The following is a 26,755-nucleotide window of genomic DNA, read 5'->3' as shown; positions in this document are numbered from 1 at the left end:
GACCCTACCACAAGGGTCTTGTCGCAAGCCCGATGGTCACGATGGTCTTGACCATCGCGACCATCTTCCTGGCCGCTCGCTATAGCTGTGGGTGGTCACCCACAGCTATACGAGTGGCCAGGAGGCCGCTCTAAAATTAAGAAGGACTGCCCTGATTCAGAGCGAGCGCTCTGTCAGAGCGTCCGGCTCTGAATCAGGGCCTCTGTCTGATACGGTACCGTACGATACTAAGGAGTTAATACCCGAAGAGACTTTTGTTCCTTTATATTATACCAGCTTGTTTAAACATGCAGAACTTTGCAAGTTTCTTTTAAAAGATTAGGTATTTATTGTGAGTACCATGGCTAGAAGAGGTACAATACAATTGCTACAAATAATTTTTATGTTATACAGTATATGAAGTTTTATTATTCATTGCTGTGATAATATTTGTGCATATGGTATGTTTTTAGATTTTACTTTTTACACATATGAATAAATCTTAAATAGGTTATACATTGTGGAATGTATTGTCTCAACAAGACACAGCAGCGTGGCTTACTTTATTATTTGTATTGTAGTGAGGTGGGCAATTACCTCTTAATTTGCCACTGCAGCTGTACCTTAATTGCTACAGTATCATCAGGTGCCACCATGGCAAATTTGATGGAGCTAAGGGCCTGATTCAGAGCCGCTCGCTCTGAATCAGGGCCGGGCTTTTTTTTTTTTTGGATCGGCCTCTTGGCCGCTCGCATAGCTATGGGTGACCACCCACAGCTATTGCGAGTGGCCATGATGATGGTCGCGATGGTCAAGACCATCGCGACCATCGGGCTTACGACAAGACCCTTGTGGTAGGGTCTCGTGGCCGCAAGCCCCAGAGAGATTTCGGCTCTAACAGAGCCGGAATCTCTCCACTGACAACACTCGTGATGTCAGTGGGGCCGCCCCCAAACGGCAGGCGTTCTCATGGAAACACCTCCGTTTGGGCAGGCACCCCCCGTGGCCCGCCCACCAAAGGGGGCGAGCTATTACTCAACATCGACAGCTCGCCCCTTTTGGAGCGAGACCCGGAGCGACGGATTGCCATTATAGCCGGGTTGCTAGCCGGGTCTCGCGCATGCGCATGACGGAGCTGGCTCCGTCATGCGCTGTGGGCCACCATCGACCCGGTTGCGAGCGCTCAGCACTTGCGACCGAGTCTGAATCAGTCCCTAAGTACAAAACTCTGGCCGTGCATAGAGTACAAACAGACACACACACTTTCTCACTTATTATATAGATTTCTAAATTTTACAAACATTATAATTATACATAATTTTTTTATATTTACTACTTTTTCTTTTTGTCATCAGTTCCAAATATAAATGATTTAAAGCACCCAACCACTGACAACCCAAGCATGGCCCCTAGAGTCACCTCTTCTACGCAGTACATATACTATTCTTGTTGGTCCCAAAGCAGAATACAGTTGCATAATGCCACTTTATTCATCCCCTCACAGATACATTATGCTTCTCATGTTACCCAATTCATTTAATGTTTCCCACTCCGTCTTAGAACCTCCAGGCTCATTCTTCCTGCTGCAATGTGTTGGCCTGTATGTCAGTATGTCATATTTTTCAAAATGTGTGTTCCTTTTGGTGCTCTTATTTCTATGCAAGACAAGAACTCTTGTTATTATCAAGACATATACGGGGTGATTCAATTCAACGCAGTGGCCGGGAAGTGTCTCTGGAACAGTTGAGCAAAGGTACTTTGCGACAAGTAATTTTCCCAAATTGCCTTTGCATCACACAGAGATGCATAGGAAAAATGAGTGAAGTTTGGCTACCGTAATAGTTAGTAATGTGTACAAGTGGACACCGCGGTATTGACTGGAAGCCTATTGGATTGAATTATATTGCAATGACTGACAAGACATCCTTGAAAAGTAAGATATGAATGAGATAACATCCCCAGTGGTTGATTTCAGTTTAGGGACATCCCAGGCAATGTGCACTGTAGCTATAGCTAAGAGGCAGAAAAACAGATTCTCACCTTGAGAAGTTCATTGAAATCAGGATTTGTGGTGTTGGTCTTAATTTTTGTCTTCCGCTTACTTTGGCGTGACTTGTCGGGAAGAAGATAAGCCTTCACATAGCTGGAAACAAGACATTGTGTATGCTGTGATAAATCCACAAGTTAAAAAAGTTCCTTTTACAAATTGAAACTGAAATTCAGACAAGATCAACTGCAGCTTCATGTACAGTATAGATCAAGGAATGAATTGACAATGCTTCTATTACTGCTTAAATTGCATGTACAGTTTACTAGTTTGTACACAAACCCATCAAATAAAGTAACAATAAATCCAAAAACTGAACACATTTGTTTTAAGTAGAGTTTAGGAAGATTCAACTGAAAGGGAGCTGCACAACGTCACACCGGGTAGTTCACATTTATGTTACGCAATGGAAGTACAGCACAAAATGTCTGGATTGTGCACCTATGTGCCCAGGTTGCTCACACTGCATGTGTCAAGGTGACTGCCTCTGTCTGCTCTCAGGTGACTGCCTCTGTCTGCTCTCAGGTGACTGCCTCAGTCTGCTCTCAGGTGACTGCCTCAGTCTGCTCTCAGGTGACTGCCTCAGTCTGCTCTCAGGTGACTGCCTCTGTCTGCTCTCAGGTGACTGCCTCTGTCTGCTCTCAGGTGACTGCCTCTGTCTGCTCTCAAAGTGCATGCCTCGGTCTGCTCTAAAATAATGCCTCTGCCTGCTCTCAAGGTGATGCCTCTGTCTGCTCTCAGATGCATTCCTCTACCTGCTCTCAGGTGCATGCCTCTTTGCTCTCAGATGACTCCTCTGTCTGCTCTCAGGTGACGTCTCTTTGCTCTCAGATGACTCTTCTGTCTGCTCTCAGGTGACACCTCTGTCTGCTCTCAGGTGACGTCTCTTTGCTCTCAGATGACTCCTCTGTCTGCTCTCAGGTGACACCTCTGTCTGCTCTCAGGTGACACCTCTGTCTGCTCTCAGGTGACGTCTCTTTGCTCTCAGATGACTCCTCTGTCTGCTCTCAGGTGACACCTCCGTCTGCTCTCAGGTGATGCCTCTGCCTGCTCTCAGGTGAATGTTTCTGCCTGCTCTCAGGTGATGCCCCAGTACTCTTGAAGTGTAAGTAGTTGTGCGGAGAAGTGAAAATAAATCTACAAGATGCACATTGTGCACGTCACATCAAACATTCGATAGACTAGACTTTTAGCAACACCCTTTTCAGTCTATAAAACTTTTCAGCTTTTTGCCTAAAATATTATTCTCTTAACCTTCAATTATGGCTTAACTTAAAATATTCCAGTGTGAGGAGACATAGGGGCTGAATCTGAGTGGCATACAGAGTGGCTATAGTAGGGGGCACCCGCGTTAGCCTGATTTACTACCTTATGCTAATGCGAGTATCCGTTCAATTAATATGGAGGATTGTGCATGTGCCAGCCACCTATTGATTTAACATTGCCCGCTGCAACCGTCATCATTAGTACTGCACTTGCACCAGCCCCATGTTAGGTGCAGGAGATACGTATGAAAAAGGCTACCCTTCCCTGTACCCACATGTTAGGGCGGCTACATGCGATCACATTGTCACTGCCCAGTTCACACCCAAAAATGTCCTATTTCACGGAAAGACAGATCCAGCTAAGTTGCGCCCATCTCAGAGTAGAACCGGCATATACGGAGAAATGGGTAGATTGCATCTGTGTGATGTTTGCAAAAACTTGCCTTTCACATCTGTTGAGATCCGTGTGACTCAGAACCAGCCCCATTGGGACTGTCTTTATTACATGAGGTGCCTTTGTGTGTTCAAACTTGTGCCTAGAAATAGGCTTCTTAATAAACTGTGTCCCATAATAGTATAGGAAGATATCTCAGCCAGCTCAGAGCTATGCCGTATGTGGAGTGGATGTGGCCATGTATCCTTTTGCACAGTACGTATCCACCTGTCCTCTCATCCTTTTACCTTATATTTTTTTCTTATTATTTTTATCTTATTTTCATCATTTCAGTTTCCAAATTAACTTTAACGTTTGTACAGCTCGGTAAGAGTAAGAAAACTAGTGTGGTACTTCACCACTGACAAAGTACAGTCTGCCCAGCTCCTTCCATTGGCCAGTGCAAACATTGCTCCTCTGCAAATGCCACTATCTAGCTATGCTGAACCTGTGCGATTTCATGGGGACACATGAGAAAATTAAGACACAAGTTAACACCTAAGAGGATTTTGTTCTGTGCCTCAATTGTATGGTGCTTCATAAATGAGATACAATGTGTTTTATAAACTGGATTATAAGTAAGGAAAATTGGGTTAACTGTACTTTCTACCATCATCCAGACACTGTAGTTTTCACAATCAGCTGATTGGGCAAATGGAAGTCAACTTCGATCAGACTTGCAGTGTCAGCCCAACTGAATATACTCAGTCAGCATCCAGGAAACTGCAGCTTAACTGTGTAAAGGAGGGGATGTTTGGGTAACATTCTTTTGAAGAATGGAGCTTTGCCTAAATGAATACTTTTGTTTTAATCATTAGTAACATTCTACTTTAAAAATAAAAATCCTCATTATAATACATTTTAAGGGCTTGTTCAATCAAGTGCTCTGTGAGCGTTACCAGACAGCACATTCTATGTACAAAGAAATGCATTGATTCTTCACTACATACACTGAAGACACATGGCATATTGATCCGAGTATCCATAAGCGTCTTTTGTTCATAAAAGCTGAGTAGGTAGTTAGGAAGAAACCAATAAAATGTTGCACTCGTGTAAAATTATACAAACCATACAGATATGTCCACATACATCTATCCTCCGTGCGCTACACGTCGGATTACACATAACGCGTGAGCACCATGCGACTCAGTAGCACTGAGCGTCTTTTCATGTGACTTCTGACACTGTAACGTAGCATTTTGCATGCAGATACAGCCGCAGTCGAAAACAGAATATAGGCATGCCGCATATTGTTTTAATCAGCATAAGCTACTTGTGTGTCCTATTCACATCACTTTGCAAATAAGACACACTGTAAGGGAAAAGTCACACAAAAAGATGCTCGGCTCTACTGAGTCTCGCCACAGCATGGCGTGACTAGAAGGGCTGTATAATCCGCAAGGAGGCCCAAATGTTGGTAGACACATCTGTATCTTATAGAAGTCAGACTATGTACTTACGGGTCTGTTTTGTTCTTCTTCTCGTCGGCCACAGCTATATTCTTACAGCTCTTTACCATGATGTTTAAAGCGCCTGTCTTATAGCTGTAATTAAGATTGAGTACGATTTCCCCTGTGACTTTCACATTACCATAGTCCCCAGCTTCACTGTAGAGACTTGTCATACTAGTAAGACTTGCCTGAAACAAACAAAAAATAAAAGAACAAAAAGAAATTATAACAGCTGTACAAGAGATCTGGTTCTTGTTCTTTAAATTAAATAAGACAAAGTGTGTGATACCATAGCAAGAGAGAGCACCATCTTTACTGAAAACATTCACTTACAATGTGTACAGCTATTGACAACCTGTGCTGCTTATGGACATCATCCACCACTACTGTACTCTCTGTTGGTCATTATTTTAGTCTATTAAATGTGAACAATGCTTGGCTCATTGTACATACTGTATAACAACAATAGCAGGGTACACCTATTGTTTATGAGACTACAGGCATACTTTTGTCTTTTCTGCCACAATTGTTGATTATAAATGTACAAACCAACAGTTATTGATAAACTGTGTATGTATCTATATGTGTAATAAGCTATACAATCTGCTATTTCATATCAATGACTTGGCTTCTATTACTATTCTGCTGGGATGTTTCTTCCATTGGATTTGTAGCTTAATATGAGTCAACTTATTTAGTTCCAAATACATTTTATCAATGAAGTTATTGTACTCTTAAACAGGGGCGTCTTAAGAGAGGAGGGGGCCCGTGTGCACCCCCCGTGCGGGGCTCCCTCCTCTCTCCCCGGTAGCCGGCAGCCGACTGACCAGACACCGGAGCATTAGTAGACTCCGGGAACTAGAGTGTGCCCGGAGTCTACTGCACATGCACAGAACGCCGGGAAAATGGCCACGGTGGCCATTCTCCAGTGTTCTGAGCAACGCTGACACCCGCCGCGGGACCACGGACAGGTAAGTTTAAAATAATATGGGTGCAGGGTGTGCGGTGCGAGGTCCCCCTGGACCAGGGGGCCCGAGTGCCCCGCACACACTGCACCCATTAAAGATACGTCACTGACTCTTAATGAGGTTACACCATTCCTGACTAGATATAATACTATATAATACTGTGGCATAACATCACAATGGCTATATATATGTCCATAGTAAAAACCAAAAAAACAGAAATATTTAATTTCAAACTGAAATATTGTCGCATAAAGGGTAGTTTATATGATTCTAGAGTTATGTAGTTCATATCGCGGTGCTCGGAATGCCGACACCAATCACAAGCCCTGTGCCAGCATCCCGACCGTAAGTACTTGGAGGGTTAGGCACTAGGGGTTAGGCTGCAGGGGGGCGTTAGGGTTAAGCTGCGGAGGGGGGGAGGGTAGGGGTAGAGTCAGTGTTAGTATACTTACCTGCAGGTGTCGCCCATGTAACCCAGTTGGCAGTGGAGGGCTGGGCCGGGAGGCAGGGTGCCATGTGCCCCCCGGGCCGCAGCGTCATGCGGGCCACAGGCAGTCTGTGTCACTGTGACACAGGCTGCACCGTGTGTGTAGCGCTGACCAGACGGAGTTCGGTCAGCGCTACACAAGTGACAAACACACAGCCGCCGCCTCCGGCAGCTGTGTGTTTGTTTTGATCAGCAGCCAATGAGAGATTCTGACAGACTCTCATTAGCTGCTGCTGAGCCCACTGCAGGAGCCGCTCCATCTTCCGGCTCCCGCAGTGGGCAGTGGGAGAGGCATCATGATGTCATGACGTCTCTCCCATAATGCAGAGCGGCCCGGCCCGGGAAGGACAGACAGAGGAGCGGATGGCGACGGCGGGATCGGAGATTCAGGTAAGTGTTTTTGTTTTATTACGTGTGTCTACTGGAGGAGGGGCGGTCACTACAAGGGGGAGACCACTACTGGGGGTACTACAAGGGGGGGACTACTACTACTGGGGGCACTACAAAGGGGGAACCACTACTGGAGGCACTGCAAGGGGGGGACTACTACTACTGGGGGCAATACAAGGGGGGGACTACTACTACTGGGGGCAATACAAGGGGGGACTACTACTACTACTGGGGGCACTACAAAGGGGGAACCACTACTGGAGGCACTGCAAGGGGGGGACTACTACTACTGGGGGCACTACAAGAGGGAGACCACTACTGGGGGCACTACAAGGGGGAGATCACTACTGGGGGCACTACATGGGGGGGCACTACAAGGCGGGACCACTACTGGCGGCACTGCAAGGTGGAGACCACTACTGGGGATTGTTACTGGGGGCACTTCAAGGGGGGGACTACAACTGGGGGACTACTACTGGGGGCACTACAAGGGGGGTGAGACTACTACTACTGGGGGCACTGCAAGGGTGGGACTACTACTAGGGGCACTACAAGGGGGGACTACTACTACTAGGGGCACTACAAGGGGAGGGGACAACTACTAGGGGCACTGCATGGAGGGACTACTGCTGGGGGCTCTATAAAAAGGGCAATACTGGGGGTACTGCATAGGGGGGAGACTATAACTGGGACCACTATTTAAGGGGCACTGCAGAAGGGTTACCACTATTGGGGGCACTGCATGGGGGGTGGACAGCTACTGGGGGCACTATATAAGGGGCACTGCACAGGGGGGACCACTACTGGGGGCACTGCATAGGGGGGATCACTACTGGGGGCACTACTGGAGGCCTGCATAAGGGGGACCTCTCCTGGGGCACAGGGAGGCACTGCATATGGGGACCACGACGGGGCTGCCCCTATTCTTTATTTTTACTTTACATTAATCCCATATGGACCAGCCTCCTCCCTGGAACACTTGAGGGGGGGTGGGGGGGCACCAAAGCACGCACATTCTTCAGGCACCCTGGCTACACACTACTCCTCTGCCAGGGCAGCCTGCATGCATTTGCCCCTAAAAGTTGCCAGCCAGCCCCTGCCAGCTGGGATGCCGACATTGGGATTATTACCGCCAGGATCCTGAGCGAACCCATCCCGTACCCAAACCCTTCTACATATTTGTCACCTTTCACTTTTCATCAACCTTACAAAAGGTTCTTTATTTTGCTAGATATTCTCTATAGTTACTTACTTAGGGCCTGATTCAGAGCCGGATGCTATTTGCGCTCGCTCGTCCAGAAAAAGGGACTGGCTATTTAAATTGACCGTTCGCTCTTTGCGGTCTGTTGACGCCTCTGTGTCTGAACGAGCGAACAAAACATGCTGTCTTTTTTTTGTAAAAAACGCCCCCTGGCCGCTCGCATCCTACGTCATCTCCGCTATTTATTTGATTAATCGAGTACATCGAAAGGCGAATGAACTGCTCGCAGTGCTTGTGGTTGGATTTTCCTACCGCAATCATGCGAACGGGTCAGGCTAAGAAACAACCAACTGACGTGGTCGATGACGCTGCTTTGTTAATTATGCACACCCTTAAAACGCCCGTTTTGACCGTTTGGCACGCCTGCGTTCGGATCACCACTCCCCGTTTTCAAGCACCTTCCCCTGTTACCACCCACAAACGCCTCATTCTGTCACTCAAATTAGCAGGCACTCGCTATTTTGCGAGCACATGAATTTCGACCGCAATGACTGGTTCGCGCATGCGTATTACGAGCCGTACGCATGCGCAGTTGTGTGAACATCGCTCGGTGCGAACGAGCGGCCGCTTACGAGCGGCTCTGAATCAGGCTCTTAGTCTGTTGCAGTAGATTGTCTGTGCAGCTACAAGTTGTTATAAATACACTATATCAATATCAGAAAGTATAAAAGTCTCAATGCTGCATGTTTATGACATTTTGTCATTGGCATTATTTTATACAAGTGCCTTTGCTCAGGAGACCATGACATGGTGGGCTGCATGTTGGTAGATTAATTGGCTATGGTCACAATAATACAAGCGTAAGTGTGTTTGAGCAGTTGAGAACTTATAATCACCACTGGGGCAGGAACTGATGTAAATGATTAAAAAAAACTTGTAAAGCACTAAGTAAAAAAAAGGTAAAAAATTTAATAAAATAAACAAATCTCCATTTTGTTTAAGGTTTTATCCAGTCCATTGAGTATTACTAAGTTCCCTTCCACACTGTTTTGTAATATGCTTATTACATTACAAATACTTATATTACCCATACAACTGATATCTTAACTTTGAAAGGGTTACAAAGATCTATGAAGGGACCAAGAGGTGCATAATCCTTTCCTTTGTAGTCGAAGCTTTGTGAGACACCATCTATTTTTCCTCAAGTACAAGCTTGAAACCCATCCATAAACTCCCAAGTGCCTGACACAAGGATGAAGGTAACAGCCTTTGAATAATTTGCTATTGATTTTTCTTTTTAGCAAAGACTTCACACTAGCTGAGCAACCTAATGTGCCATTTATACAGAGATTTAAGAGAGCTGTAAATCTAATCGCAGCTGTAGAGGAATAATGCCAGGGAATTGTTACTTTTATGGTAAAAAAAAAATCACTGTTTGTAAAGACTTTTAGGATGTTGCCTAGAGACAGAATGCAAATAAGCAACTCCATTGGAGGAGTACTGACTGATGGAAACACTAATGTTGTACCCAGGGCCGTAACTAGGGTAGTGCAACCTGTGTCATGGCACAGGGCACTGCAGGGCAGGGGGCGCTGTTTGCGCCTGTCAATCTTCCTATTTATTATCATTTTCACTTGTAGCTTCCTCTTCTTTTATCCCCAGCATCTCCTGGCCTCTCCTATCTCTTCCCTGGCCCTTCCCCATGAGACCATGGCCCTTATTCAGGTACACTATCTTATGTCCCTATTTAAAAAATGGGGGGGGGGGGCGCCAATGCTCTGCCTGGCACAGGGCACCAAAAAGTCTAGTTGCTGCTCTGGTTGTACCCACTGGGTAATCATACCCGGACACAGGAGAGACAGGAGTGACCATTACACAGTGCAGCATCTGTGGTCTGAGCGGAGGTAACGTTCAGAGACTCTGCAAGTAAATGGCTGGTCCTTTCTGCAAATTCTGTCATTTAAATTATATTTTTTAATTATTTATTATTGGCAGTATCTGTCAATTGACATAAACTGAGGTTCTCACCAGAACAGCATATATTTACAATGATTCTACAGGAAACCATATAATTAGCCAAAGTATTACATGTGAAACTTTTAACATTAACATTTTGTATGGAGGAATCATACTGCAGGGGCTACACTTGTGTAGTGATGACAGTAGACTTGCACAGTGTTAAAATACAATTTAACACTTGCTACATCTGAATGTTTATGTATGTTTGAATTAATTTTGAATGTAAAACTTCTAATAAACCTGTGGGTCATTCCTGAAACAATTAAGCATTTTTACATACATAAAATACATCAAAGTCCTAGTCAAGGCCATAATTTCAGCACAGGTTCAGGACCACTGTACATCACCCAAATACATTACATCTTCAGAAAACAGAGAGAGAGAGAGGGGGGGGGGTAGGGAGAGAGGTAGCAATAGAGGGGTGTTAGAGAGATAGGAAGAGAAAGAGAGGGACAGTGAAGGAAGAGAGAGAAGTGTACACATAGAAGGAAGGAGGGAGAGAGAGGGAGGGGAGGGAAAGGAAAAGAGGGGAGTGAGGGAAAGATAGGGAGGAAGAAAGAGGGAGGAATTAGAGTAAAGGTATATAAGAGGAGGGAGAGAGAGGAAAGGAGAAAGATTGCGGGAGGGAGAGAGAAAAAGTGCGAGGGAATGAGGGAGAGAGTAGAGGGAATAGAGAGAGAAGATGGGGAGAGAGAGATGGAGGAGGGAGATGGAGAAAGATGAGTCGATATAGGGAGGGAGAGAGAGAAACTGAAGAGAGGGGGAGGGTGTGAGTGTAAGAGGGAGAGAGAGAGGGAGGGAGAAAAACAGAGAAGGAGAGAGAGAGAGAGAGAGAGAGAGAGAGGGAGGGAGAGAGAGAGAGGGAGGTAGAGAAGAGCGGAAAGGGATTTTAAGAAGAATAAGAACTCACTGTATCTGCATCAGCATCAGGGACAGATAAGTGGGTCCGCTTCCTGTCAGAGATTGGCTGGGCAGTCTTAGAGGAACAAAAACAGAGTAGACAGCAGCAATAGATTACAGCATTAGAGGTAGCTATAGTGAGAAACAAGTCAAGAAAATAACTGACAGAAACTAAAAGGAACAAAAAAGTGGCCTTAAATTTTTTTTTGTTGTTGCTTTATTGTGCTCTTTTCTATAGATGTAAATCCTGACTTGCAGAACATAACACTTTTGCAGAAAACTTACGTTTAACTATATTTTTATTTTATTTCAGCAGGTAAGTTCTTAAAAATAAGTCCAGTTTGTAATCACACAATCCAAGTGGCTCATCTGCACTTACTGAGAGCATATCCTGGAGGAAAAGGGCCAATTAAAGTCTAACTCCTCTTTTATCTCCACTTACAAGTACAGTATAGTGGAAGTTCCACTCATTGTTTTCCCTTCCTGGGCTTTGCAGGGTTATTAATAAAATATGTGGAAGAACCTGATTCCTTAGTAGACCACAGCAGAGCACCTGTTATCCCTACATTTGTCCTGTTATCATGCAACTTCTGCAACCAATGACATTTAACATTCCAGTGCCAACCATTACTGTAATAGGACAATGAAAGGCAACTGTATCAGAAACCTGAAGTCCCAGAATTGGTGGTCAACAGCTGTGGCAGTGACAAAGGTTCTGTAGTGACCTGCTCAGGAATAGAGGCCTCAACACATAAAAAATAGCCTTTAATATTTAGAAAAATGACCCAGGTCGTATCACAATGTCATAAAACTAAAATCTGGATTTTCCACAATTAAAAAAAACATATTTTGTCTGTGAATTAGGTTGATTTTATATCAAATCTGTCATAAATTACTGGCTGTCATACCAAAAGGATCACTATGCCTTAAAAAATATCACAAAAGAATGTTTAGACTATTTAGGAACATGTCCGTAAGTCGGACTGGACCATGCCCACATTATGGAGCTGATGCACTGTTGCGAGTAATCGATTGTAATAATACTTGTACTGTATGCGTGGAAGTAAATGCAGATATTTATCCGTATACCAAATTGCATCCATCTATGTGACCGCACTGACCATACCCATCCGCTTGTTCTAATAGCCATCTTCACTACAGCACACATTTACATCAGTCGAAATCAGACAGACACACAACTCAGCATAGTCCTCATTAAACTTAACCAAGTACGAACTCCCCATTTATTATTATTACCCTTTATTTATATGGCGCCACAAGTGTTCCGCAGCGTCTTACATAGTACATAGAACTAATAGGTGAACAAGAAACAAGTAACTTACAGTACATTACAGTGCAGGACAAGGACACGACTTATATACATTGCTGAAATAGTGATTAAAGCACTCACAATAAGCTGCCGGGAGTTGGCAGTCCCGTATTAGGTGCCCTAATGGGGAGTAGAGAGTAGAAGAAAATGTAAAGAGAAGCACATGAGGGAAGAGGTCCCTGCTCATGAGAGCTTACATTATAATGGTGCGTACACACTGAGCGATAAAGTGGACGACTGAACGATAACGATATCGTTATCGTTCAGTCGTCCACTTTATCGTCCATTTTTAACCACAAAAAGATGAACGATGATGACGACGCGCGTTCCCGTGGGTCGTTCGTCATCATCGTTCATCGGGCTGATATGCAGGCCAACCTGACGATCTCGTCAGGTTGCTGCATGTCAGGGAATGGGGGAGAGAGCCCGGCGCTGAACGATATCGTTAATGATATCGTTCAGCAGTTGTGCTCAATGTCATGAACGACATTGAGCACAGCCTGCCGGGGACAACACTATACGATATCGCTCAGGGAGCATATCGTGTAGTGTGTACCCACCATAAGGGGAGGGGCAGACAGACAGGCGTGACACAGAAGGGGAAGATATAAAGGAAAGAGCATGAGGTGGGGTAGGATGAGTGCTGAAAGGCCTTGATGAAGTAGTGGGTCTTGAGAGCCCGTTTGAAGATTTGTAGAGAGGTGGAGAGTCTGATAGGGAGAGGGAGAGCATTCCAAAGGTAGGGAGAAGCACGGGCAAAATCTCGGATGCGGGAGTGGGAGGAAGTAATCAGTTGGCAAGAGAGGCGGCGTGCATTAGTTGAGCGAAGTGGACGGGCGGGAGTGTGAAGGGAGAGAAGGTCAGAAATGTATGGGGGAGAGGATTTGGTGAGGGCTTTGTAGGCGAATGTAAGAACCTTGAATTGGCATCTGAAGGGGAAGGGGAGCCAGTGTAGGGCTTGAAGGAGAGGGGAAGCAGATGTAGAATGTCTGGAGAGGAAGATGAGCCGAGCAGCAGCATTGAGAACAGATTGTAGTGGAGAGAGGTGAGAGACCGGGAGGCCAGCTAGGAGAAGGTTACAGTAGTCCAATCTGGATATGACCAGTGAGTGGATGAGGGTTTTAGTGGCATCCTGGGTGAGGAAGGGTCTAATCCTGGAGATATTTTTTAGGTGAAAACGGCAGGACTGCGAGAGGTGCTGAATGTGCGGTTTAAAGGAGAGGGAGGAGTCTAGGATAACTCCAAGACAGTGCACTTTGGGGCTAGAGGAGATAGTTGTGCCATCAATACATAATGAAATTGTGGGAAGTGATGTAATGGAAAAGGGTGGGAAGATGATCAGCTCAGTCTTAGACATGTTAAGTTTAAGAAAGCACTGGGACATTCACGAAGAGACAACAGAGAGACAGTTGGAGATACGGGTAAGGAGCGAGGTTGGAGAGCTCAGGGGTGGAAAGGTAAATTTGAGTATCATCTGCATAGAGATGATATTGGAGGTCAAAGGAGTTAATGAGTTCACCTAAAGAGGATGTATATAGGGAGAAAAGGAGAGGTCCAAGAACAGAACCTTGGGGAACTCCTACTGTTAGTGGAAGTGGAGGGGAAGAGGAGTAATGAGAGGACACAGCGAAGGAACGATCAGAGAGGTAGGAGGAAAGCCAGGAGAGGGCAGTGCCACGTAAATCGAGAGAGTAAAGGATTTGCAGGAGGAGAGGGTGGTCTACAGTGTCAAATGCAGCAGAGAGGTCAAGGAGAATGAGCAGAGAGTAGTGGCCCTTGGATTTGGCAGCAAGGAGGTCGTTACTGACTTTCGTGAGGGCAGTTTCAGTGGAGTGGAGAGATCGGAAGCCAGATTGAAATGAGTCAAGGAGGGAGTGGGAGGAAAGAAAGGTGGTAAGGCGGTTGTAGACAATACGCTCAAGGAGTTTGGAAGCAAAAGGGAGAAGAGAGATGGGTCAGAGTTGGTGCGACGGAAGGTGAGGGGTGGTAAGGGCAAGAAGGGGGAGGAGTGCTGATGGTCTGATGGGATATGATGTCCTCACGTATGGAGTCAATTTTAGATGTAAAGTAGGTGGCAAAGTCGAGGGCAGAGAGCGAGGAGGGAAGGCGAGGAGGGGAAGGGCAGAGTAGGGAGTTGAAAGTGGCAAAGAGACGCCGGGGGTTTGAGGACTGGGAGGAGATGAGGTTCTTGAAATATGTTTGTTTGGAGAGAGACAGGGCAGGAAGAGAGAATAAATTTGAAGTGGAGGAAGTCAGCCTTAGAGCGTGACTTTCTCCACTGACACTCTGCAATTCTTGAACACTTTTGTAGGTATCTGGTGCATTTAGCCACAAATGGAGCGGAGACTTGGAATCGCCCGTAGATGTATGTGCTTGGTTACGGAGAAGGCACTGAGGCACAGTGCTAAAAATCTCAAGATCAGTTAGCAAACAGACTCTGCATTAGCCTCTATGAGTGCAGTTATCAGGAGACTGTGCAGCATAGGACCACTTACTGTGCAGACTGATCAACCAGATGTGATCTGTGTGTGTCTTCCTATACAGGTCAGAGATCTGCTCATGTGGGGCTCACACAAGCATTACTCTCACTGTTTTATATGTTTTCATCTATTAGAAAATTTCGCCTTGGAGATGAGAATTGATAGAGAGAAGAACATCAGGATTTGGACTTGATTCATAGTATTTTTGTCAATAGGAATATGTTTTACTTAAAAAAATGGTATTTGGCTCATTGTCTGTGAAATGAGACACCTGTATTCTTTCTGTGTTTATCTTGGAAACTTGCAATATTTTATTGTTAAACGTCTTAGAATATTTATTTTAAAATTAATTTTTTAATAATAAAAGATAAACAACTACAACGTTTCTATTCTTCTACTGGCACCTCTGGCCTGGATCAGCCCTCCCGTACCCTGACTCTACTGGTGCCTTCTCCATATCTTATGGAACTTTGATACATCCCACGCACCATAAAGTCATGTTATGCAAGGTGATTCAGCTATTCTGGCTAAAGCGTACATTTTTTCCCTCCATATCTACCCCAAGATCTGCTCCTTACTCTGTTACCTTTTTCCCTCCATATCTACCCCAAGATCTGCTCCTTACTCTGTTACTCAATAGCAAAGAACTCTAATTCAAGCTCTCGTTCTCTTCCATTTGGTTTAATGTAAACAACTTCTAAGAGATTCCCCTGCCTCCCATATTTCTCCATTGCAATCAATGCAAAACTGTGCAGCGACAATCATTCCATGTTCTCACAGATCGTTCCCAAAACACGCCATCCATACTTCTATCAGTTGGAATTTATGAAGCACTTTCTTATATCATCTTTAAAGCCAACTGATGAGATGCACCGCATGATAGAAGCATTGAAAAAGAGTCAGGATAAGCCATACATGGCTAACTAAAGGCCCCCATACTTCAGCAATTGATTGCAGCAATCGTGCAATTTGCAATCGATTGTGTATAAAAATCTTTCCCTTTTTCAATCGATTGTGGCAATTCTGCAATCGATTGAAAAAAGGGATAGATTTTTATACACAATCGATTGCAAATTGCAAGATTGCTGCAATCAATTGCTGATGTATGGGGGCCTTAAGGCCAGCACAGTAATCTACTGCACTCTACTTATCCACCTTCTGGTTTGGCATACCAACTTACAACTACAATGAAAGTCTTCTGAAGCAGTAACCTTTTATCCTTCTGTGTGATTGTCTTGCACGTGCAGTATTGTATTGCAATTAGTGAACTATACTATACTTGCAAAGTGCTGGGTAAACAATAGTGCTATAAAAATAAATATATTACATAAATTATGTACTACAATCATCTCAGGATTTTCTAAGTCTTGATAACTAAAAATATCTGCTTGCTAGTTTATTAGCACTTTTAAGTGAAGAAACAACACAATAACTTAGATTTTTCATGTTTGTAAACAAAAATCATAAATGAGAGGTTCTCGGTGAAATCGCTAATTTACCATTATTCCAATTTGTGGTTAAAACTTCTCTGCTCAAGTTCGCTGATCACATTATAAATTGTATGCCAGTAGTAGGAATGTAAATTTAAGTCAAATTATTATATTTTAAACCAAATTTTATTTATTTTTTGCCATTTACATGCATTGTAGTCGCGAACACTTAGATCAGCTGTGTTTTTAAAAACATATGTAATCCAGTCTCAAGCTGCATATTCTTACTTACATTTCTGCCTCATGGAATTAATCTCTGTTAGCAAATATTTATGCTGGGCATACACGCTACAATTATCTGTCAGATATCTGTCCAATCTGGCTGGTTGGAATGAACATCTGGTAATGTATGGGAGCAAATAACAATAGAAATTTGCTCCCAAACACTAGGAAACGGACCAGATTTTCCTTCCCACCAGACAGATTTGACAGATATCTGGCAGATAATTGTAGAGTGTATGCCCAGCATAAGATGTAATGACTTGATTGAAATTGGTATTACCTGGCTGGGGGATGTTGTTCAGTGGAGCCTTGTTTATTGTAGGATACTGCTTGTGTTTATTCAAACCCAGTGCTACATTTTTCCTTTGATTAGTGAGCATTTGTCCTCAGCTGTAGCATATCTCAATCAGACTTTCTATAAGTTTAGAATCAGTATTGCGGCAGCCGTGAATGACGATGGCAGCCGTGTATTTTATAAGCACGAAGTGTATTAGAACACCAAGTGTAATTTATGTAACAGTTAACAAACAGGTAAACATCTAAGACCAGGTAATTACAATATCATTACTTAACAGTAGTCTGTGTTTTGTAAATTTTTGAATGTTTTGAGAAAAAAAACAATGGCCCTCATTCAGAGCCGCACGCAAGCGGGCGCACGTACGTTAGGCGTACGTACAAAAATATTTAAATTCAATGGCTCGCTCGTATTTTCGTTCGCATCTAAAATTCCTCCCTAAACTCTGACGACCCCTCCTCTAACTAACGAGCGTACGAAATAGCGAGCGTACATCCCCGAAATGGCTTGAAAGGAACGCACGCACAAGTATAAACAGGAAGTGGCCTTGTCAGATGTCGATTACCTGCTCCTTTATTCTGCCTACCTCCATCAATCGTATCATGCCAATCAATGTATCAATTAGCTTAATTGTTTGTTTTTTTTCAACACAATGCAAGAAACTTTACTCTTGTCTGTGTTTGTGTTTACCCGCAGAATACGTACGGATGAAACATTCGCTTTTATTGTTTAAAAAACATGTGAACCACAATTAAACAATTGTACTATTGCTGTGTATCCCCGCATATTTCCCTGGGTTCATTTCTTTATGTAAATTTGCTTACGCATGTCACTGCATCAAGCCTATCCTAACTCTCCAGAGATTTCTGGCCCTGTCGAACACACATGACTCATACACTAACCAATAAAATTGCTCCTGTTAATTTCCAAAATACATTAGCCAATCAGAAAATTTTTACACACTTTATCAAAAATGATTTTTAAGAAAAACACCATTGCCATCATGAGAGCCTCCGCATTCACCAGGTGTGAGCTGCTGGTGCTTACGGAGGTCATGGATCGCCGGATCACCAGCCAGCCAGAACCCATGACCAACCGGCAGAAGCGCTCCGCGTATGCGGAGGTACGGTCCCGCCTGCGGTCCTTCGGATCACGCCGCAACATCGGGCAGCTGGAGCGCAGGTGGTCCGACCTGCAACGGCGAACGCCCCGCTTGCTGGCATGCTTTCGCATGCAGATCCTGGCAAGTAAGTGTTATGTATTGTGGTTTTAATGTTTGTGTTTGTGGGGCAAACTGCGTGTGCATGTTTTCCTGTCTGTTCTATTTATTATTTGTACTCATATCTGCGTGTGCATGTTTTCCTGTCTGTTCTATTTATTATTTGTACTCATATCTGCGTGTGCATGTTTTCCTGTCTGTTCTATTTATTATTTGTACTCATATCTGCGTCTGCATGTTTTCCTGTCTGTTCTATTTATTATTTGTACTCATATCTGCGTCTGCATGTTTTCCTGTCTGTTCTATTTATTATTTGTACTCATATCTGCGTCTGCATGTTTTCCTGTCTGTTCTATTTATTATTTGTACTCATATCTGCGTCTGCATGTTTTCCTGTCTGTTCTATTTATTATTTGTACTCATATCTGCGTCTGCATGTTTTCCTGTCTGTTCTATTTATTATTTGTACTCATATCTGCGTCTGCATGTTTTCCTGTCTGTTCTATTTATTATTTGTACTCATATCTGCGTGTGCATGTTTTCCTGTCTGTTCTATTTATTATTTGTACTCATATCTGCGTCTGCATGTTTTCCTGTCTGTTCTATTTATTATTTGTACTCATATCTGCGTCTGCATGTTTTCCTGTCTGTTCTATTTATTATTTGTACTCATATCTGCGTCTGCATGTTTTCCTGTCTGTTCTATTTATTATTTGTACTCATATCTGCGTCTGCATGTTTTCCTGTCTGTTCTATTTATTATTTGTACTCATATCTGCGTCTGCATGTTTTCCTGTCTGTTCTATTTATTATTTGTACTCATATCTGCGTGTGCATGTTTTCCTGTCTGTTCTATTTATTATTTGTACTCATATCTGCGTCTGCATGTTTTCCTGTCTGTTCTATTTATTATTTGTACTCATATCTGCGTCTGCATGTTTTCCTGTCTGTTCTATTTATTATTTGTACTCATATCTGCGTCTGCATGTTTTCCTGTCTGTTCTATTTATTATTTGTACTCATATCTGCGTGTGCATGTTTTCCTGTCTGTTCTATTTATTATTTGTACTCATATCTGCGTGTGCATGTTTTCCTGTCTGTTCTATTTATTATTTGTACTCATATCTGCGTCTGCATGTTTTCCTGTCTGTTCTATTTATTATTTGTACTCATATCTGCGTCTGCATGTTTTCCTGTCTGTTCTATTTATTATTTGTACTCATATCTGCGTCTGCATGTTTTCCTGTCTGTTCTATTTATTATTTGTACTCATATCTGCGTCTGCATGTTTTCCTGTCTGTTCTATTTATTATTTGTACTCATATCTGCGTCTGCATGTTTTCCCTCTTTTTATGAATTTTTAATTCTACTGCTATTTTTTTTGGTTTTATTTCTTTTTTTTTGTTTGTTTGTTTGCCCGGATTTGTCCATAAACTAAACGCAATGTATTTGACATATTTTAGGGGGACAGCCAAGACTCCGCCGTCAACGTCGGCGTTCCCGCCCACTCTCCCCAACCCCCAGCCAACACTCCACCCCAAATCTTTCGCCTATTCCCCACTCCTCCCCATCCTTCCCAGACCCTCTCCCGGAAATGTCGGGCCTCCTTCCCCTCCGTCCCACTTCCCCCTCTCCTCCACCCACCCCTCTTCCAATTACCCCCTCCCCGGAGTCCACCATAACTCCGCCCCATTCTTTGGGGAATGACGGATCCTCCGAGGAGGATCATGGAGGTTTTGCCGGAGCTCCCGATTTGTTTACCGGTATGTTTTTTATTTTTTTTTTTAAACCACAAACTGTTTGTATGTAATCATGTGTCGTGCCTTTCTTCGTGTTTTTGTGGCTTGACTTTTGTTGATTGTGAAGGTTTGCCTTTACCTCTTCCTGGTGATTTAAGCATACACATATCATACCTGTGGGAATTTGTACATAGGCCTTGTATTTTGGCCAGCCCACCCTTTTTATTTATGTTTTTGGGTTTAGGAGTGATTTGTTTTTTTTTAAATGTTTTTCTGTGGAGTCCCTATTGTTGTATTAACCCACACACTTTTCTCACCCACAGAGGAACAGAGGCGTCGGCAAGAGGTGGCGGATGTTGTGGGGCAGATGCGCCACCATGTAATCGGCCTTCTGGTGGCCCTCGACCGGCTGTCTGGCCTCCTTCGGCATTAGTTTTTTTTTTTTTGTTGTATTTGCCAAATAAATTTTTAAAGACAAATATACGTTGTGGCTCATTTTTAAAAACCAAAAGCAAGATAGTTTAGCCTGACATAAGTTCCTGCAAGGATTTCCCTTTTTTAAAAGTTAGATTGTGTTTTGTCTTTGTATGTCAAACAGACACCAGAAACACATAACAGTCACAATGTAATTTCCCTTTTTGGGTGTAGTGTCAATTTCAGATTTCGACATTTTCCAGGTTCCTACTTGGTGCGCAAGCTGCTTAGGCCAATCTTACAAATCCCAAGGTTGGGCCAGGCTTCCTTTTGGTGTGGATTGGAAAGCTGAAAACATATTTCAGTTTTGCTCAACTGGCGTCAGTACTGGTTTACCCCTTAGTCAAATGTAACTTGTGTTAACCTGGTTACACTTGCTGTTAACGTCCCAAAAAAGGAAGACCATTTCACTCTTCAAACATTTATTCACCACATAACAGAGAAAACAAAGTGGTCACTCCCAAAAAAAATACACAGTGATAAATTCAAATACAACACATACCAAGAAAAAAAAAAAAAAAACACAAAATCAAGAACTGGTTGACGAAGGACCATGCCAACATGATTCCACAAACATGGCGTTGCGATATGGGTTCCAGAATATATGCCCAAAAGGACCAGATCCAGGTTTGGTAAGGGTAGCAGGAAGTAGTGAGCGTTGGAGTGCCAAAGATTATGGGAACAAACAGAAGATGGTGAGAAAATTTAAAAAAAATTAGATGTTTGCCAAAAAAAACAAACACATTAGGTATAAACACTGGAGTTTTGAACAAACTTACCTAAAAAATCGGGCCACCACATCATCGCGTATGGCCCCCCCACATACTGACCTTCGACCAACCTCGGGGGGGCCATCCTCAGGTAAGGCATCCTCTGGCTGCATTGGGACACCACTCCTTATGGCAATGTTGTGAAATATCCCACACAGGACCACAATTTTAGACACCATATCCGGCACATACATGAGCTCGCCACCAGAGCGGTGGAGGCATCTGACTCGGCCTTTTAAAAGGCCGATACAGCACTCAACCACTTGCCTGGTGGCTGTAAGTGCGGAATTATACGCACTTTGTGGCCCTGGTGTGGGAGCCAAATAAGGAGTGAGCAGCCAGGACATGCAAGGGTATCCACTGTCTCCTGTGAACAAAAATAGACCACATCAGGAACACTGTGTATCAAGCTTAACATTGTTATGTACTAAAGGTCTCCACTTACCCAGAAGCCACGCATCACCAGCTTGTAGGTTGGTTAATTTCTGCCATATCCCTGATTGCCGGATGACGAAGGAGTCATGTGCACTTCCTGGTAATTTAGCATTCAGGGACAGGATCTGGAGGGAGGCATCACATACCACCATTACATTCAGGGAGTGATAGTGTTTCCTGTTTCTAAATATTGCCTCCAGCCGTGCTGGAGGCTGAAGTGGTATGTGAGTACCATCCACAACCCCTATGATGTGTGGGAAGCCAGCTATTTGGTAAAAATTGGCCTTGGCCACACTAAGGGCACCCATATCCAAAGGCATTTTAATAAAATGATGGAGGTGCTTGAAAAGTGCCTCCATCACTGCCCTCAGGATCCGGGAAAAGGAGGATTGGGAGATGCCCGCCACTATTCCCACCGTTGTTTGAAACGATCCTGAGGCACAGAAATGTAACACCGCCATAAATTGCGTCAGTGGTGGTATTGCTGTTGGACTGTCAATTTGCCGCTCAAGATCACTTTCTATTAATGATGATTTTGGGAGGTAGACGGTAGCGTCTTAAAACCTCATCATCGGGCATTCCAAAAAGGGTGACACGTGTTCGAAATATCTGGGGCCTTGCATGCCTACGATGCCTACGCCTGGGACGAGTTTGAGGTTGGTCGTCTTCCGGGAGCAGGGCCAGAACAATTCGCCCCAGATCTACCTGAAATTCAAAGTTTACAATGTAAGGCTTTTGACCCACCCCAAAAGTAAGAAAAAACAACTTAGCTTTCTGATACCATCCATAGCTGCTTACATGCCGGGGTATTGTCATGATACGTATAAACTGTAAAAAAGGCAACAATGAGACTTCAAAAATTTAGAGGGTGTTTTTTTGGTTGAAAAATTGTTGCAAGCCAACACAGAAAATAGCGGAAAAACACATTTGGCCATCGATGAAAACTACATTGCACACCGTACGTCAAATAGGGTTCAAATGGACCCAAAAAATGGAAAAGGGAAAAGCAAAACTGGATTATATGATGAATAAGCCGTCAAAAATGCGGTAAATTATTCGCAAATGCAAGTCACTACACCAACAGTCAAAAATGCGGTAAATTATTCGCAAATGCAAGTCACTACACCAACAGTCAAAAATGCGGTAAATTATTCGCAAATGCAAGTCACTACACCAACAGTCAAAAATGCGGTAAATTATTCGCAAATGCAAGTCACTACACCAACAGTCAAAAATGCGGTAAATTATTCGCAAATGCAAGTCACTACACCAACAGTCAAAAATGCGGAAAATTATTCGCAAATGCAAGTCACTACACCAACAGTCAAAAATGCGGTAAATTATTCGCAAATGCAAGTCACTACACCAACAGTCAAAAATGCGGTAAATTATTCGCAAATGCAAGTCACTACACCAACAGTCAAAAATGCGGTAAATTATTCGCAAATGCAAGTCACTACACCAACAGTCAAAAATGCGGTAAATTATTCGCAAATGCAAGTCACTACACCAACTGTCAAAAATGCAGTAATTCTTTCGCAAATGCAAGGCGCTACACCAACAGTAAAAAATGCCGTAATTCATTCGCAAATGCAAGACCAAAAATGGACTTACCCAACTCGAATATATAAGATGTCCTCAAAAAACTTCTTTGGGTCCGAAAACAAAAAAAAACTTAAAAAGATGAAATGAGTGTTAAAAAAATTAACTAACCACAAAACAGAAGAATACACCAATTGGCCACAAATTTGAATGCACAAAACTTACCAAATCAGGAAAGGATGTTGAAAAAATGAAAAAAATGCGAACGGAAAAACCAAAGAAATGTAGCAAAAACAAACAAAAAAACAACTCTCCAAAATCCTCCAAACGCAACCAACCAACCAAATCCAAACCACTTAACCGACAACACTCCAACAACCCCACCTCGAATCCACACACACCAAGCCATAAATAGTGTTTATTTTCCCGCACAAATTAAGGATGAATCATAGGGACGCACAATCAATGATGCGGCCGCAAACTAACGACGCATGTATAAATACGTCACGAAATCACATAGAATTTCTGGATGATTTCATGCTGGAAGCAGAGACATGGCTTCAAACCAGGGAAACAATGGTCAAAATTGCGGCGGTAAGGCCTTCATGCATTTTGTGTCAATGACTATTTTAAAACATAATATTGTGCAAGTTGTGAAGTGGCTAAATCTGCATATTTACCCAAATAGGTGAGGAGGATGACATGGAAGAGACTGCTGGCCCCAGTCAACCCGCCAAAGCTGCAAAAAAAAAAAGGCAGCCACATTTCACAAGCAAGGAGATGGAGGTTTTGATCCAGAAGTGCGTTGACATCCTGCCCCAGGCAGCCAGGAATATGAGCCAAAGCCAGAAGTGGAGAATGTGGGAGGAGGTCGCCGTTGCTGTCAATAGGGTGGGTGATTATGTCCGTCTAGCCCGGGATGTCAAACGGCGGTAAGTAAACACTTTCCCATCCTATAAACAAACCCCATTGTAAAAAAAAGGATAATGGTTCCAAATTCATTCCACAGATGGGCAGACTTCAAATATCGTCTAAAACAAAAACTTGCCGACAGGGCTAGGCATGCAAGGGGGACAGGTGGGGGTCCCACCCCTGTGTCATTGGAGTTGACAGACTTAGAAGAGCTGGCACAGGGGTGTGTGCAGGCTGTGGAGGTGTTTGGCGTGTCCAACATGGATACGGACATGCCAGACTTTGCGGCTCCTCATGTTGGCCAAGGTAAGTCTTGTGATGTCACCAACTCAGAAATGCTATTGTGCCAATATGTAGATTCTAATGTGAGTCTTTTCTCCAATTTCCTAACAGAGACAGAGGCGGATGAGTCTGCTCCAGAGGGGAGCCTTGGCCGCAGAATTTCTGCTGACTCTGCAGGGGAGGAACCAGTACATCCGGCTGAGGACCCTGCAGAAGCCAGTCCAGGGCGTGCCCCCTCGCAGGCAGTGGGCCTCCTCACAGAACTCAATTTTAAATCGGATTGCCATACGGAGATTCTGCAGAGGATGGACGCCAGTCTGATACGGGTGGCTGAGGCCCTGGAGCAAAATGCTGCGGCCAACGTGACCATTGCTCAGGCCCTGGCGGAAAATACCAGGGCCAACATCCGCATCGCCGATGCCCTGGAGCAGCTCGTTCGCCAGCACATGGTGGAGCCGACCTCCCTTCCTGCCGGAACATCCAGATCCTCTACCTCTGGCACAACATCAGGCAATCCTCCAAATGTGCCTAGCCCTGTGCCTAGTCCAGAGGCCACAACATCTGCCTCTGGACAGGCCAGCCCGATGGCATCCCGGACCCGGTCTGGCGCCCACCCTCACCCAGCCAAACGGGCGAGAAAACGGTGACAGCAATGGCGACTTTTCCCACTTTCCTTCTGTGCTTGGCTCATATTCCTTTCTGGTCAAAACTTCCCTCTCCTTTCTTGTGAAATGTTTTTAAATTTTGTATTTACGCTTATGTTAGTAGTTATGTTTTTTTTTTTTTTTGATCAAATATCTTGGCCACAAAAAAAGGCAATACAATATTATGCCAATTTGTTTGTGTGTAAACAATAAATTAAAAACAAAACACTGACATTGTATTGTGACATTATTGTACAAATGGGTTACATTTAATCCTGGCCTTAAACGCAAAAACTGACCCTCTTTTTTAAAAAAAAAGGCCTCTTTAAGGAACGTTTAAAAAAACACATAGCGATGCAAATTCCACAGTAAACAAAAAAAAAGGGGAGCTAATTAAAAGATGATGACATTATTGTTACAATAGGCCATAACCACCAAATTGTGGTCAAAATAAAAGCCCAAAAATGTACGCTAATTGATTATGTAATCATGACATTAGCAGCTCTGATTTCCACCTGCGTACGCTTTTGTGCTATCCCAATAAACTGCTTTCCAAACACATACCAAGCCGGATTTCAATCCAACACTAATTACTTTACTGACCAGCCACGATTAATCGCTGCACCATCGTGGAGTCCCGGGACGGAGGAGAAGGCCATCGCCAATGTGGTCGAGTAATCCTGACCCTAAGCTGTGCGAGCATTTTGAAGGGAAAGCGGATGTTTCAGTGACGTATGAGACGGTCCGAACACATTTGACGTTCGCATCTGCTAATGTATGTACGCCCCAAAAACGCCTCGCCACGCCTGCGTTTTTTCATCTCCACCCCCGTCAACACCCAAAAACGCCCTGTTCTGTCAATCACATTTGACATGTCACTTCCTGTACGCTATTTTAGGAACGAGAGAAAAAAAGCTCGCAATCTGCCGTACGCACATGCGCGGTGTAACACCGGCGCATGCGCGGTTAGTCAACATCGGAACGCAACGAGCGTACTGTTGTTAACGTGCGGCTCTGAATGAGGGCCAATGTATCAAAAACTTCTCTTAATAATCTTACGCCATGGAATCATCTCTAAAACTACTACATCCTGTACTCTCCTTGCAGCTCATCCTTCTGTACATATTGCTGCCTCATTAATCTACTCTCTACTCTCCTCTTACAAACACACATGAGCTTTTAACTTATCTATACCCACTGACAATAACATCCCAACCTGTAGGCATAAAAAAACTTTCAGACAAATCCCACAACTATATTTATATTTCTCTCCTGCTGCTTCTATTAGCTGGTAACATATCGCCAAATCCAGGCCCAACCCACATGCCACACCCACAATGAACTATAAATCCAGCTAACCTCATAAACATTGCGTGCCTCCCTGTAAGTCACTAAAATGTGCCTTATGGAATGCACGCTCTGTCTGCAATAAGCTAATATCCATCCATGACCTCTTTATTTCAACTAACCTCAACCTTCTGGCAATAACAGAAACATGGCTCACACAATCAGACACTGTCTCCCCTGCTGCACTTTCACATGGTAACCTACACTTCTCACACACCTCCAGGCCTGGTAATTGAAAAGGAGGTGGGGTAGGCATATTACTGTCTCAATCTTTCACATACACAGTTCTCCCACAGGGACCCTCACTCACATTTACATCTTTTGTAGTACATTCTATCAGGACTTTCACCCCTATCTCTCTATGAGTTGCTGCTATCTATCACCCACCTGGGCCACCCCAACAATTTCTGGATCATATTTCTGCCTGGCTCCCT

At 43.8% G+C, this 26,755-nt stretch overlaps 1 protein-coding gene across 6 annotated transcripts in view; it reads right to left on the bottom strand.

Annotated features, from left to right (window-relative positions):
• Window positions 1–26,755, bottom strand: part of SYTL5 (synaptotagmin like 5) — a 297,226-nt gene that overhangs the window by 55,744 nt on the left and 214,727 nt on the right. For 5 of the 6 annotated variants that reach the window (XM_088451681.1, XM_088451679.1, XM_088451683.1 and 2 more), the window contains 3 exons: window positions 11,151–11,216; window positions 5,185–5,363; window positions 2,020–2,122 (listed from right to left, as the gene is read on the bottom strand). In XM_088451681.1, the coding sequence (XP_088307807.1) occupies window positions 2,020–2,122; window positions 5,185–5,363; window positions 11,151–11,216 (348 nt within the window). The remainder of the gene's footprint in view (window positions 1–2,019; window positions 2,123–5,184; window positions 5,364–11,150; window positions 11,217–26,755) is intronic. The other variant, XM_088451682.1, reaches the window with a different exon arrangement.

The sequence above is a fragment of the Taudactylus pleione genome, unplaced genomic scaffold (assembly GCF_031769625.1).
Source record: "Taudactylus pleione unplaced genomic scaffold, aTauple2 ptg000026l, whole genome shotgun sequence".
NCBI classification, from domain to species: domain Eukaryota; kingdom Metazoa; phylum Chordata; class Amphibia; order Anura; family Myobatrachidae; genus Taudactylus; species Taudactylus pleione.
Note: the sequence above shows the minus strand (reverse complement) of the source record. Positions and strands in the feature narration are given on the sequence as shown.